Below are 14,699 nucleotides of genomic sequence, written 5' to 3'. Positions count from 1 at the left end.
CCCGCTGTATTTTCATCAATACAAGTGGCAATGAGTTGTTATTCCTATTCAATTTTGCTGATGTGCGGGAGAGCAGCTGTGTCTTCAGTCACCAGGATCCATGCAGCAATTCTACAAGTACCCTGTACAACAGACTCCCTCCTAATCCACTCCTATTGCCAGCGCACTGTGATTGCAGTGTGTTCCATCTACAGGGATTCACAACAACAACTAACCTTCAACAGGACGTCCCAAATGTACTCCCTTCTGAACCTGAAACTACAAGAGGAGCAGGTGCAAGTTCCCTTCTGAGTCATAAACTATCCTAAATTATACTCACATAATCAAAGAATGAGACAATACAGTGGACGGCATGGTGACTCTATAGTTAACACTGCTGCCTCCCCGTGCCAGGGACATGGGTTCAATTCCTTGGGCGATTATTTGCGTGGAGTTTGCACATAACTGCACGTGTTTCCGTTAGGTGCTTCAATTTCCCTCCACAGTCCAAAGATATGCGAGTTAGGTAGATTGGCCATGCTTAATTGCCCCATTGTAAGATTAGATTCCCTACAGTATGGAAACAAGCCCTTCAGCCCAACAAGTCCACACTGACCCTCTGAAGAGTAACCCACCCAGATCCATGCCCCTACCCTATATTTACCCCTGACTATGGGCAATTTAACATGGCCAATTCACCTGAACTGCACATCTTTGGATTGTGGGAGGAAACCAGAGCACCCGGAGGAAACCCACACAGACACGGTGAGAACGTGCAAACTCCACACAGACAGTCACCCAAGTTAGGACTCGAACCCGGGCCCGTGGTGCTATGAGGCAGCAGTGCCGCCCACTGAGCCACCATGCTGCCCCTCAGGCTAGGTGGGTTAGCCATAGGAAATGTAGGGTCCCAGGGATAGGGTCGATCTGGTGTGATGCTCTTTGGAGTGTCAGTTGGATGCAATGGACTGAATAGCCTGTGTCCACACTGTGGGGATCCCAAGATCACTCAGTCCACAATTCATGCGCTTTTTAAAAGACCTATCGCATTAGTCCGATTATTCCTGCTATTTCTCCAGCTGCCTGCAGCCTTCTCAGCAAGTATCATGTGTTTCCCAAATCTTGTGCTGTTTTATAACTCATGTCTTTAAATATTTTAGTGATGTGAAGCTATTTTTAGTTAGACAGTGAACATCATTCTTCAGCACAACAGTGATATAATTATCCAGCTGTCTGACTGGCCTGCACAGAGTGCAGTGTGATTGAGCGCTGACAGATTTATTAAAAACTTCTCCCAGAGATTATTAAAGTTTGTGGATATTCCTTATTTCAAAATAGGGGCAGTGTTCAGGGAGTTTTATTTTCAGTTCTAAAGAATAGAGAAAGCTTTACTCTGTATCTAACCATGCTGCACCTGTTCTGAACAGTGTAAAGGGACCTTTACTGTTTATCTAACCCTGTGCCTGATGGGGACAATGTGGAGGAAGGCCTACTCTGTATCTAGCCCTGTGCTGTACCTGCTCTGGGAGTATTTGATAGGGAGAGTATAGAGGGAGCTTTGCTCTACATCTAACCCTGTGTATACCTGTCCCAGCAGTATTGGATAGGAACAATGTAGATAAAGCATTACTCTATATTTGACCCCGTGCTGTGTCTATCCCAGAGTATTTGATAGGAACAATGCAGAGACAGCTTTACTCCATTTCTGGACTGTAACTGCCCACGTGTATTTAATAGGACAATGTCAAGAGAACTTTACTCTTTCTGTCACCCTGGACTGTAACTGCTCTGGGTGCATTTGATAGGGACAATGTAGAGGGAGCTTTACTCTGTACCTAATCCTGGACTGTAACTGTCCTGGGAGTATTTAATAGGAACAATGTAGAGGAGCTTTACTCTGTGTCTAACCCATGCTGTTCCCCTCTCTGTTCCAGGAGAACCCATACATGTGCAACAATGAGTGTGATGCTCACACGCCTGAGCTGGCCCACCCTCCCGAGCTGATGCTGGATGACGAAGGCAGGATTCCCACCAGCTTTTGGCAAAGTGTGTCCTGGAGGAGCTTTCCCAAGCCCCTGTTGGTCAACATCACACTGTCCTGGGGGAAGAGCGTCGAGCTGACCGAAGACATCATCATCACCTTTGAGTCTGGCCGGCCGGAGCAGATGGTCCTGGAGAAGTCCCTGGACCATGGGCGGAGCTGGCAGCCCTATCAGTTCTATGCAGCCGACTGCCTCAACTCCTTCGGGATGGAGCCGAGAAGGGCCCGGGATCTGAGGGCCGCCTCAGTCCTGGACATCATCTGCACTGAGGAGTACTCCAGGGGCTACGTGTGGAAGGTGGACAAGATGGTTCGCTTCGAGATCCAGGAGCGTCTGGCCCTGTTCGGGGGTCCCCGCTTTGGGGACATGGCCTCACTGTACGGCCAACTGGACACCACCAAGGAGCTGAGAGATTTCTTCACCCTGACTGACCTGCGGCTCCGGCTGCTGCGGCCGGCCACTGGACCCACCAGCGTCGACCCCCACAATCTCTCCAAGTACTTCTATGCCATCTCCAACCTGGACATCCGTGGCCGGTGAGAGCTCCACAGTCCTTCCTGGGCAAGGTCACAGCCCACGTTCACATCCAGGGAGCACGGGGTCAGGGTCCACATCTGGGGAGCTGCCAAGGTGCCAACATCTAGAGGTGAACTAGCAAGGAAGGCATCTGGGGAACACCTTTAGGAGGAGGCGGTAATGTAATAACAATATTGCGGGCCTCGTAATCCCAATCCCGGATCTCATGGTCTTGGGACATGGGTCCAAATCCTACCCAGGCAAATGATTTATAAATTAAGAATCTCTAACTAATAGCATGTCACATGTTGAACATGTAACCCCCTTCAATTGTTGTAAAAATCCATCTGGGTTTACTGAGGCCCTTTAAGGAAGGAAATCTGCTGACTTTACTTGGTCTGACCCACATGTGACTCCGGACCCACAGCAATGTAGTTGACTCTTAACTGCCCTTTGGGCATTTAGAGATGGGCAATAAATGCTGGCCCAGCCAGTGATACCCACATCCCATTAACAAATAGTAAAGTAAAGCACTGGGGCTAACTTTTTCCATGCAAACAAACATTTTGCCATCTGGGGTCAAGTTGCCTGCTCATCTCTCAGGAGATAGCTGGACACTGATGGTTATGGAAATGCTACCATGCAGAAGCAGGCTACTTGCACCATTGACCCTCTGAACAGCATCCCACCCAGACTCACCCACCTAACCAATCCCTATAACTCTGCATCCCCAAAGCTAATCCACCTAGCCTGAATACCCCTGGATACTGTGGCCAACTTCACACGGCCATTCTACCTAACCTGCATATCTTTGGACTGTGGGAGGAATCACACGCAGACAATGTGCAAACTCCACACAGACAGTTGCCCAAGGGTGGAATCGAACCTGCGTCCCTGGTGCTATGATGCAGCAGTGCTAAGCACTAAGCCACTGTGCCTCCCATCCCTCGGTACTTCCTTGACACATTGATGTGAACACTCGGTGACGCAGCAGTTCAACAGCAATAGATGAGGATCCCTCCACCTGACCAGCTCAATACTGTCAGCTGCTCCTGCTCAAGTTGAGAAACCTTCCCTGAAAGGCTACATAACCATGTGTGTAGACCAGCCCTGTGAGAGCTCCCCCTGTCCTTGGTGATGAGTTTGTGTGTTAGCGTGCAAGAGATTCAGGAAACTGAAGCAACTTTGCAATTATCGTAGAATCATAGAATAATAGAACCATATAATACAGTGCCCACCATATCTACACCCATACCAATATCGTTTGACCAACACGAGATCCACTTTCCTGAACAAGATCCATTGCCTTGAATGTTATGACATTTCCAGTTCTCACCCAGGAATATTAAAGATAGTGAGGTTTCCGATCTCAGCTAGCCTCCTAGGCAGTGCCTTCCAGACCCCCTGTACCCTCTGGGTGAAAAAGGTTTTCCTCAAATCCCCTCTGATCTCCCGCCTTTCACTTACACCTACTGTCCCCTTGTTATTGACCCTTCGCCGAAGGGGAACAGCTGCTTTCTATTCACCCAATTTACAACATGGTTCTCCTCTACATTGGGGAGATGAAACAGAGGCTGGGATACTGCTTTGTGGAACACCTACACTCTGTCTGTAAAAATGACCAGTTGCCTGCCACTTCAACACACCGCCATGGCCAACGTCTCTGTCTCAGTTCTGCTGCAGTGTTCCAGCGAACCTCAGCATGAGTTCAAAGATCAATATCTCATTTTCCACTCAGGAACCCTGCAGCCTCTAGGACTCAGCATCGAGTTCAATAACTATAGCGATAGATTCCATCCCTCCATGTATTTTACCCACCCCATACCTGGCCCTGTTATGACATGAGTTGCTTTAAGCAGAGTCACCCATTCTCATGTACTCCTCGGTCCATTATCACATTGCATGGATTGCATTCAGCACAGCTAACCCAATCTCTCATTGTTAGGTCTGATTATCCCTTTTCTTCTTTCCTGGCCTGCTATTCATTATCCTTGTTTTCATCTCCCTTTTATAACTCTCTGCCCTGGGCTCCATTTCCATTCTAATGGCAATTGCTCCTAGCCTTCTAACACTTTTTTATTCATTCGCGGGTTGAGGGTGTCACTGCCTGTGTCAACATTTATTGAACGTCCCTAATTGCCCAGAGGGTAGTTGAGAGTCAACCAAATTGCTGTAGGTCTGGAGCCACATGTAGGCCAGATCAGGTAAGGAAGGCTGTTTCCTTCCCTAAAAGACAATCGATAATAGTTTCATGGTCATCACTAAACTCTTAATTCCTGATTTTTATTGAGTTCAAACTTCCCCACCTGCCATAACAGGATTCAAACACAAGGTCTCCAGAACATTACCTGGGTCGCTGATTGAAGGACTTATGTCCAAAACATCATCTGTACGGCTCCTTGGATGCTGCCTGTCCTGTTGTGCTTTTCCAGTGCCACACTTTTCATCTCTGGATAAACACTCCAGTGATAATACCAGTAGACCATCACCTCCCCCAGTTCTGATGAAAAACCACTAGACTCAAACATTAATCCTCTATATGCTGCCAGACCTGCTGAGTTTCTCCAGCAATTTCTGTTTTTGTTTTAGATCTCCATCAACCTCAGTTCATTGTTTTGTTTTAATATCCTGCTGAATTTTCCTTTGCATCTCCTGTAATGCAATCACATCCTTTGTATAATTTGGCGATCAGACTACACACAGCTGTGGCCTAACTTAATGATGGCACAGTGGCCCAGTGGTTAGCACTGCTGCCTCACAGCACCAGGGTCCCAGGTTTGATTCCAGCCTCGGGTAACTGTCTGTGTGGAGATTGCACATTCTTCCCATGTCTGCGTGGGTTGCCTCCGGGTGCTCTGGTTTCCTCCCACAGTCCAAAGATGTGCAGGTCAGGTGAATTGGCCATACTAAATTGCCCGTAGTGTTAGGTGCATTAGTGAGAGGGAAATGGGACTGGGTGGTTTACTCTTCGGAGGGTCGGTGTGGACTTGTTGGGCCGAAGAACCTGTTTCCACACTGCACGGAATCTGATCTAAATCTCTGCAGAGAACACAACATCTCTGCTCTTATAATCTACCCCATGACTAATAAAAGCCAAACTATGCATCACTGGATATAAATATTACAATGTATGCAAAGGTAGAAGACTATAGAATGAGGAGTGTTGACAGCATATAGACATGACAACACAAAGGTAAATTATTCTTACATTATGTAATTATAAGTTCAGAGCCTGGTAACCATGCATAGCAGTGTTTAGTATGAACAAATAATAAATGGTGTTACATTGACACCCAAGCCGGAACTTAGTTCTTAACTTTGCATTCTCAACAATCAGTTTGTCGTACACCCAAATTCACAATGTGGCATCAACTCGCATGCTAAACAATCAGCGAGTGATCAGACTCCTGTTGACTGGTTCACCATGACGAAGTGAATTTCCCCTGTGTTCGGTCAATTGACCAACATGGAGTGAACAGATCTGTCCCTCTCCTCTCAACACAGTCACCCCCAGTTCTCATCATGATTAAAGAAAAATCAGACAGCACAGAAATGGGACCATTCAGTTCATCATGTCAAATGCTGACCTCTTGAAAAATCTATCCATTTCATCCGACTGCCCTGCTCTCTTTCACCACAGCCCAGCCAATATCTGACTTACCCATTTGAAAAGTGCCATTGACTTCACTTCCAGCACCCTGACAGGCAGCATATTCAAAGCAAATGAAAACAATAATCCTCATCTTCCCTCGGATCTTTTGTATTCAAATTCAACACGTGTCCTTGATTGGTTGACCCTCGTACCACTTGAAACATTTTTCTCCTTTTTACCCTGTCAAAACTATTCATGGTGTTGTGCACTGTTCTGACTGAAAACTTCCTTTCTGTTCAATCTCTATTCACTGTCATGCAGCGAGGTCATATTCACCCATCACGTAATCTCCATAACTCGGAGGCGTTGCCTGATTATTCTACACTCAGCTTTTGGGAGACTCACATGAGCTATCAGTCCAAGCAAATCTTCAGACACTAATTAGAGAACAGGAGCAGGAAAATGTTTACGCTGCCATTCACGTGTCTCCAAGGAACTGTCTGGGTTTTGCTTACTTTAGTAAAACGTTAGGAGAACTGGGAATTGTGAAATGTGCATAGTAAAATCTGCAGAATTTGAAGCTTTCCCTTGACAATAACTTAAAGTGAATACACGAAGATAATGTCAGAGGTGGGGATGTTCGCTGATGATTGCACAATGTTCAGCACTGTTTGTGACTGCTCAGATACTGATGTAGTCTGCTTACATATGAAGATATACCTGCACAACATCCAGGCAGAGGCTGATAAGCAGCAAGTAATGTTTGTGCACATAAGTGCCAGGTAATGACCATCTCTAACAAGAACATACAAAACAATAAATTAGGAGTAGAAATAGGCCATTCGGGCCCCTCAAGACTGCTTCACCATTCAGTAAGATTATGTTTATCCGTTTTGAATTCCACGTTCCCATCTATCCACGATAACCCATGATTTCCCTGCCCAACAAAAATCTACCACTCTGCATTAAAAATACACAATTAAAGGGCAACACAGTGGCACAGGGGTTAGCACTGCTGCCTCCCAGCGCCAGAGACCCGGGTTCAATTCCCGCCTCCGGCAACTGTCTGTGTAGAGTTTGCATATTCACCCCGTGTCTGCATAGGTTTCCTCCGGGTGATCTGGTTTCCTCCCACAGTCCAAAAAATGTTCAGGTTAGGTGAATTGGCCATGCTAAATTGCCCGTAGTGTTAGGTAAATAAGTGGGTTGCTCTTCAGAGGGTCGATGTGGATTTGTTGGACCGAAGGGCCTGTTTCCACACTGTAAGTAATCTAATCCCACCTTCACTGCCTTCTGAGGCAGAGTGCTAAAGTTGCACTAGGTGAGAGGAAAAAAACAAAATTCTCTGTTCTGTTTCCTAAAAGAGCTACCTCTGATTTTCAAATGGACACCTGCCCCCAGTTCTGAATTGACCCACAAGAGAAAACAACCTTTCCACATCCACCATTTTAAGACCCATTCATGATCTAGTACAATTCAATCAAGTCACCTTTCCTTCTTCTAAATTCCAGTGGAAACAAATCCAGCCTATCCAACCTATCCACCAAGAACAATTTGAACATTCCAGGTATAATCTGGTAACCTCCTCTGAACCACCTCCATTTAGAACATAGAACATTACAGCACAGTATAGACCCTTCGGCCTTCGATGTTGTACCAACCCTTTATCCGACTCTAAAATCAAACTAACCTACATACCCTACATATTACAATCGTCCTTATGCATATCCAAGAGTCACTTAAATGTCCCTAATGTATCAGACTCTACTACCACCACTGGCAGTGCATTCAATGAATCCAGCACTCTCTGTGTAAAGAATCTACCTCTGCCATCTCCCCTATACCTTCTTCCAAATACCTTAAAATTATGTCCCCTCATGATAGCCATTCTTGCTTTGGGAAAAAGTTTTTGGCTGTCCACTCTATCCATGCCTCTCATCATCTTGTACACCTCGATCAAGTCACCTCTTGGCTTCCTTCACTCCAATGAGAAAAGCACTAGCTCCCTCAACCACTCTTCATAAGACATGCCCTCCAGTCCAGGCAGCATCCTCGTAAATTTCCTCTGCACCCTGTCTAAAACTTCCATATCCTTCCTATAATGAGGCAACCAGAACTGACCAAGTATAGTCTAACCAGGGTATTATAGAGCTGCAGCATAACCTCGCTGCTCTTAAACTCAGTCCCCCCGATAATGAAAGCCAACACACTATATGCCTTCTTAACAATCCTATCAACCTGGGTGGCAAATTTGAGGGATCTATGGACGTTAACCCCAAGATCCCTTTATTCCTCCACACTGCCATGAATCCTGCCATTAACCCTGTAATCTGCATTCAGATTTGACCTTCCAAAATGAAACACCTCACACTTTTCAAAGCTGAACTTCATCTGCCATTTCTCAGCCCAGCTCTGCACCCTGTCAATGTCCCATTGCAACCTACAATAGCTCTCCACACTATCCACAACTCCACCAACCTTCATGTCATTAGCAAACTTACAAACCCACCTTTCCACTTCCTCATCCAAGTCATTTATAAAAACCACAAAGAGCAGAGGTCTCAGAACATATTCAAGATTAGAGTGGTGCTGGAAAAGCATAGTCGGTCAGGCAGTATCTGACGAGCAGGAAAATTGATGTTTTGGGCAAAAGCCCTTCATCAAGAATCAGGCCATGGAATGATGAAGGGCTTTTACCCGAAACGTCGATTTTCCTGCTCCTCGGATGCTGCCTCACCTTCTGTGCTTTTCCAGCACCACTCTAATCTTGACTCTGATCTCCAGCATCTGCAGTACACACTTTCGTCCCAGAACAGGTCCCTGTGGAACACGACTGGTCACCAAGCTCCAGGGCTGAATATTTTATATCATTCCTTAAACGCGAAGACCAAAGCTGCACACAGCATTTCAGATGTGGTCACACCAATTTCCTGTACCATGGAGCATATGTCCTGACTTGTTTGTTAATTCCTCTCATAATATAGGACTGCATCCCATTACCATACTTTGTTATGTGTTGTCCTGACATCTTAATGTTCTCTGATTCATGCACCAGAACACCCAGATCCCTTTGCATCTCAGAATTCTGCAGTCGTTCTCCATTTAAGTGATACTCTGGTATTTTATTCTACCTGCCAAAGACAACAGCTTCATATTTTTCCACTTTATATACCATATGTCAGATACGTGCCCATTCACTTAACTCATCCATATCCATTTGTAATTTAATTCTGCCTTGTTCACCACATACTTATTAATTTTACTCAAATTTCCTTATTATCTACTATTAATCCTATTTTCACACTGTAGGAGACTTTATGTATCTTTTTCCATTTTTGTGTCCATTTTGACACTCCTGGCTAACTTACTCTCACACACGAATTTCTTCCATCCAATTAACCCTTCAACTATTCTCTGCTTCTCTTCATTTTCTGACAATTCAGCTGACCATAACTGACTTCTCGTATGCTTTTTCCTATGATTGATGCTTTCCTTAACTTGTTTAGTCAGCCAAGGATGTTGGGTCCTATCTGAAGAACTTTACTTCACTGTGGGAATTTACTGAGTTTTCTGAAACAGTACTCTGAACTCTGTCTGTATTGATCTGCCTGAAAAATGTGTTGCTGGAAAAGCACAGCAGGTCAGGCAGCATCCAAGGAGCAGGAGAATCGACGTTTCGGGCATAAGCCTGAAGGAATCCTGAAGAAGGGCTTATGCCCGAAACATCGATTCTCCTGCTCCTTGGATGCTGCCTGACCTGCTGCGCTTTTCCAGCAACACATTTTTCAGCTCTGATCTCCAGCATCTGCAGTCCTCACTCTTTCCTCTATTGATCTGCCCTCTAGCATAGAATGCCAGTTCATTTCCAAATGTTAAGCTTTCTTATCCACATAGTCAGAGTTATAGAGATGTACAGCACGGAAACAGACCATTCAGTCCAACTCGTCCATGCCAACCAGATATTCCAACCCAATCTAGTCCCACCTGCCAGCAACCGGCCCATATCCCTCCAAACCCTTCCTATTCATATATCCATCCGGATGCCTTTTAAATGTTGCAATTGTACGAGCCTCTACCACTTCCTCTGGCAGCTCATTCCATACATTTACCACCCTCTGCGTGAAAAAGGTTGCCCCTGAGGTCTCTTTTATATCTTTCCCCTCTCACCCTAAACCTATGCCCTCTAGTTCTGGACTCCCCCACCCGAGGGAAAATATCTTGTAATATCCATGGCCCTCATAATTTTATAAACTTCTATAAAGTCACCCCCCAGTCTCCAATGCTCCAGGGAAAACAGCCCTAGCCTATTCAGCCTCTCCTTGTATCTTGAATTCTTCAACCCTCGCAAAGTACTTGTAAATGTCCTTGGGGACATTTAAGTGACTGCTGCACGTGCACATGGATAGCAGTGAATTGAGGGGTGCGTAGGTTAAGTTGCTATATTTTACATTAGGATTAAATCTCGGCACAACATTGTGGGCCAAAGGGCCTGTTCTGTGCTGTACTTTTCTATGTTCTATGTTCTAAATCTTTTCTGAATCCTTTCAAGTTTCACAACATCCTTCTGATGGGAAGGAGACTGTAATTGCACAAACTATTGCAAAAGTGTCCTAACCAATGTTCTGTAAAGCTGCAACATGACCGCCCAACTCCTATACTCAGTGCTCTGACCAATAAAGGAAAGCATTCCAACAACTTCTTCACTATCCTATCTACCTGCGGCTTCACATTTATTTCTTCTTGGGAATTGTGTCACACATTGTGGTTACTGTTAGGTGGCCTGTAGATCACTCCCACTCCAAATTCTTTCACCAACCCTTTCTCATCTCCACTCACACCAATCCTCCACCATGATCTCCTGAACCAAGGTCATCTCCATTAATGGTATCTCCATCTGCAGTGCTGCATGTCCAGCTTCACCTAGCTTCCTGATTCCTTGAATATTACATACCTCTCAATATTCAGGACACAATTCCCATCATCCAGAAGCCATGTCTCCACCCCTGTCAGATAGTAATCATTTACTTCAGCATGTACTTACAATATATTTACTTTGTTATGATTGCTAATTATATTCAGATGCAGAGCTTGTAACATCTTTGCAATATCTTTTTTGATTATTGGAGGTGCATTCCTTAGCTTTTTCTTCTGTGCCCATTCCTGCCACTTTCCGATCCTGATTTCCCATATTACTATTTTCCTTGCATAACTTCACTCCATCCCTCCAGTTCTGAAGAAGGGTCTCTCAATGTGAAATGTTGACCCTGATTTCTCTCCACAGATGCTGCCAGGCCTGCTGAGCTTTTCCAGCAACTTCTGTTTTGGTTCTAACCTTTAATATCTTTCTGCATTTTATGCCATGCCCATACTTTTTAATCTGAAATTGTCTCCCTTTCTCCAGTTATGTCGTTCACAGTGATATTGGCCCCAGCAGGTTTGGCCTATCTAAAGATTAAGCCCCCAGATTCCCTGGTACTGTGTCAGATGCCTACAAACTGGAACCCATTTTTCCAGCACAGGTCTTTGAGCCACATATTCATCTCCCTACTTTTAGGGACCCCAATCCAATTTGCAGTAGCTCAGGCAATACTTCAGGGATTACAACCTTTGATGGTCTCCTTTGTGTCTCACTCCTCATACTTTCCATACAGAAACGCTTTCCTGATTCTACCTGTGTTGCTGGTATTTGCATGGATCATGACCCCCCTCTCTCTGCATAGAAAGGTGTCAAGTTCCTCACTATGTTATTACCTCATCTACTACAGGTCTGGTTGATTCCTCCACTTGAATGTCATCCTGTTCCACAGCATGATAGTCGGTTTGCACATTCACGACAACCCCCACTCTCAGTCAACAGGCTGAGAGAATCTCAAAGGTAAAAACAATGACTGCAGATGCTGGAAACCAGAGTCTAGATGAGAGTGGTGCTGGAAGAGCACAGCAGTTCAGGCAGCACCCGAGGAGCAGTAAAATCGATATTTCGGGCAAAAACCCTTCATCAGGAAGACAGGCAGAGAGCCTGAAGCATGGAGAGATAAGTGAGCGGAGGGTGAAGGGTGGGGAGACAGTAGTATAGAGTACAATAGGTGAGTGGGGGAGGGGATGAAGGTGATAGGTCGGGCGGGGGGAGGGTGGAGTGGATAGGTGGAAAACAAGATAGGCAGGTAGGACAAGCCATGCTGAGCTGGAAGTTTGGAACTGGGGTGAGGTGGGGGAAGGGGAAATGAGGAAACTGTTGAAGTCCACATTGATGCCCTGGGGTTGTAGTGTTCCAAGGCGGAAGATGAGGCATTCTTCCTCCAGGCGTCTGGTGGTGAGGGAGCAGCGGTGAAGGAGGCCCAGGACTCCATGTCCTCAGCAGAGTGGGAGGGGGAGTTGAAATGTTTGGCCACAGGGTGGTGTGGCTGGTTGGTGCGGGTGTCCCAGAATGTTCCCTAAAGTGATCTGCTAGGAGGCATCCAGTCTCCCCAATGTAGAGGAAACCGCATTGGGAGCAACGGATACAATAAATGATATTGGTGGATATGCAGGTAAAACTTTGATGGATGTGGAAGGCTCCTTTAGGGCCTTGGATAGAGGTGAGGGAGGAGGTGTGGGCGCAGGTTTTGCAATTCCTGCGGTGGCAGGGGAATGTGCCAGGATGGGAGAGTGGGTTGTAGGGGGGCCTGGACCTGACCAGGTAGTCACGGAGGGAACGGTCTTTGCGGAAGGTGGAAAGGGGTGGGGAGGGAAATATGTCCCTGGAGGTGGCGGAAATGTCGGCGGATGATTTGGTTTACGCGAAGATTGGTGGGGTGGAAGGTGAGCACCAGGGGAGTTCTGTCCTTGTTACGGTTGGAGGGATAGGGTCTGAGGGTGGAGGTGAGGGATGTGGACGAGATGCGTTGGAGGGCATCTTTAACCACGTAGGAAGGGAAATTGCGGTCTCTAAAGAAGGAGGCCATCTGGTGTGTTCTGTGGTGGAACTGGTCCTCCTGGGAGCAGATACGGCGGAGGTGGAGGAATTGGGAATATGGGATGGCATTTTTGCAGGAGGTAAGGTGGGAAGAGGTGTAATCCAGGTATCTGTGGGAATCGGTGGGTTTGTAAAAAATGTTGGTGTCAAGTCGGTCGTCATTAATGGAAATGGAGAGGTCCAGTAAGGGGAGGGAGGTGTCAGAGATGGTCTAGTAAACTTAAGGTCAGGGTGGAATGTGTTGGTGAAGTTGATGAATTGCTCAACCTCCGTGCAGGAGCACGAGGTGGTGCCAATGTGGTCATCAATGTAGCGGAGGAAGATGTGGGCAGTGGTGCCGGTGTAATTACGGAAGATCGACTGTTCTACGTAGCCAACAAAGAGACAGACATAGCTGGGGCCCATACGGGTGCCCATGGCTACTCCTTTGGTCTGGAGGAAGTGGGAGGATTCGAAGGAGAAATTGTTAAGATTGAGGACCAGTTCGGCCAAATGAATACGAGTGTTGGTGGAAGGGTACTGTTGAGGACATCGGGAGAGGAAGAAATGGAGGGCTTGGAGGCCCTGGTCATGGCGGATGGAGGTGTAGAGGGATTGGATATCCATGGTGAAGATGAGGCGTTGGGGGCCGGGTAAACGGAAGTCTTGGAGGAGGTGGAGGGCGTGGGTGGTGTCTCGAACGTCTGTGGGGAGTTCCTGGACTAGGGGGGATAGGACAGTGTCGAGGTAGGTAGAAATTAGTTCAGTGGGGCACAACCATGCTGAGACAATGGGTCGGCCAGGGTGGTCAGGCTTGTGGATCTTGGGAAGGAGGTAGAACCAGGCAGTGCGGGGTTCCCGGACTATGAGGTTGAAGCTGTGGGCAGGAGATCTCCTGAGGTGATGAGGTTCTGTATGGTCTGGGAGATGATGGTTTGGTGATGGAGGGTGGGGTCATGGTCGAGGGGGCGGTAGGAAGAGGTGTCCTCGAGTTGGCATTTGGCTTCAGCGGTGTAGAGGTCAGTGTTTGGGAAGGAGGTAGAACCGGGCAGTGCGGGGTGCGAGAGAATCTCAAACCTATTGGGCAATTGCAGAGATTGTACCTCTGCCCTCTCTCTTGTTACTTGCCTCACTCACGGTCACACCTTCCTATTCCTGACCAAATCGGGAGACCTTATCCCCAGTGGTGTGACTACCTCCCAGTGCAAAAATCCAGGTGACATTCCCTCTTCCTGATACTCTGTAATGTCCATAGTTCAGCCTCCAGATTATAAACACTGAGCCAAGCTGCTTGGATTTCAAGCATTTACTGCAGATGTTCTTGCCGTGGATCACAATGGCAACCTGCAGCTCCCAAATGCTTCAGCCTTATTGCATCTGCTGTCCTGCCATCTTTAATTGGTTTTAATTATTCAATTATTTACTTACTTGCATTTTACATATTTAATTAACTTTAACACCAATTTGTACAGTGTGCAAAAACGTAAGAACAAAACTTAACATTTACCAGAGATTCATTAAACAGTGCTCTACTTTCTCTGTAATGTAACAAGAACCAATTCCCATCTTCCAAAACCATGTCTGAAGTGCAATAAGACTTGGCTGACCTCGTGCAGGATTCTCTGAAGGTTAACTT

At 46.4% G+C, this 14,699-nt stretch overlaps 1 protein-coding gene across 5 annotated transcripts in view; it reads left to right on the top strand.

Annotated features, from left to right (window-relative positions):
- LOC140455410 (netrin-G1-like) overlaps nt 1–14,699 on the top strand; it is a 109,083-nt gene that overhangs the window by 77,648 nt on the left and 16,736 nt on the right. For all 5 annotated transcript variants that reach the window (XM_072550245.1, XM_072550243.1, XM_072550244.1 and 2 more), the window contains exon 3: nt 1,914–2,557. In XM_072550245.1, the coding sequence (XP_072406346.1) occupies nt 1,914–2,557 (644 nt within the window). The remainder of the gene's footprint in view (nt 1–1,913; nt 2,558–14,699) is intronic.

This window comes from Chiloscyllium punctatum, chromosome 30 (genome assembly GCF_047496795.1).
Source record: "Chiloscyllium punctatum isolate Juve2018m chromosome 30, sChiPun1.3, whole genome shotgun sequence".
Classification (NCBI taxonomy): domain Eukaryota; kingdom Metazoa; phylum Chordata; class Chondrichthyes; order Orectolobiformes; family Hemiscylliidae; genus Chiloscyllium; species Chiloscyllium punctatum.
This window is presented reverse-complemented; position numbering and strand designations above follow the sequence as displayed.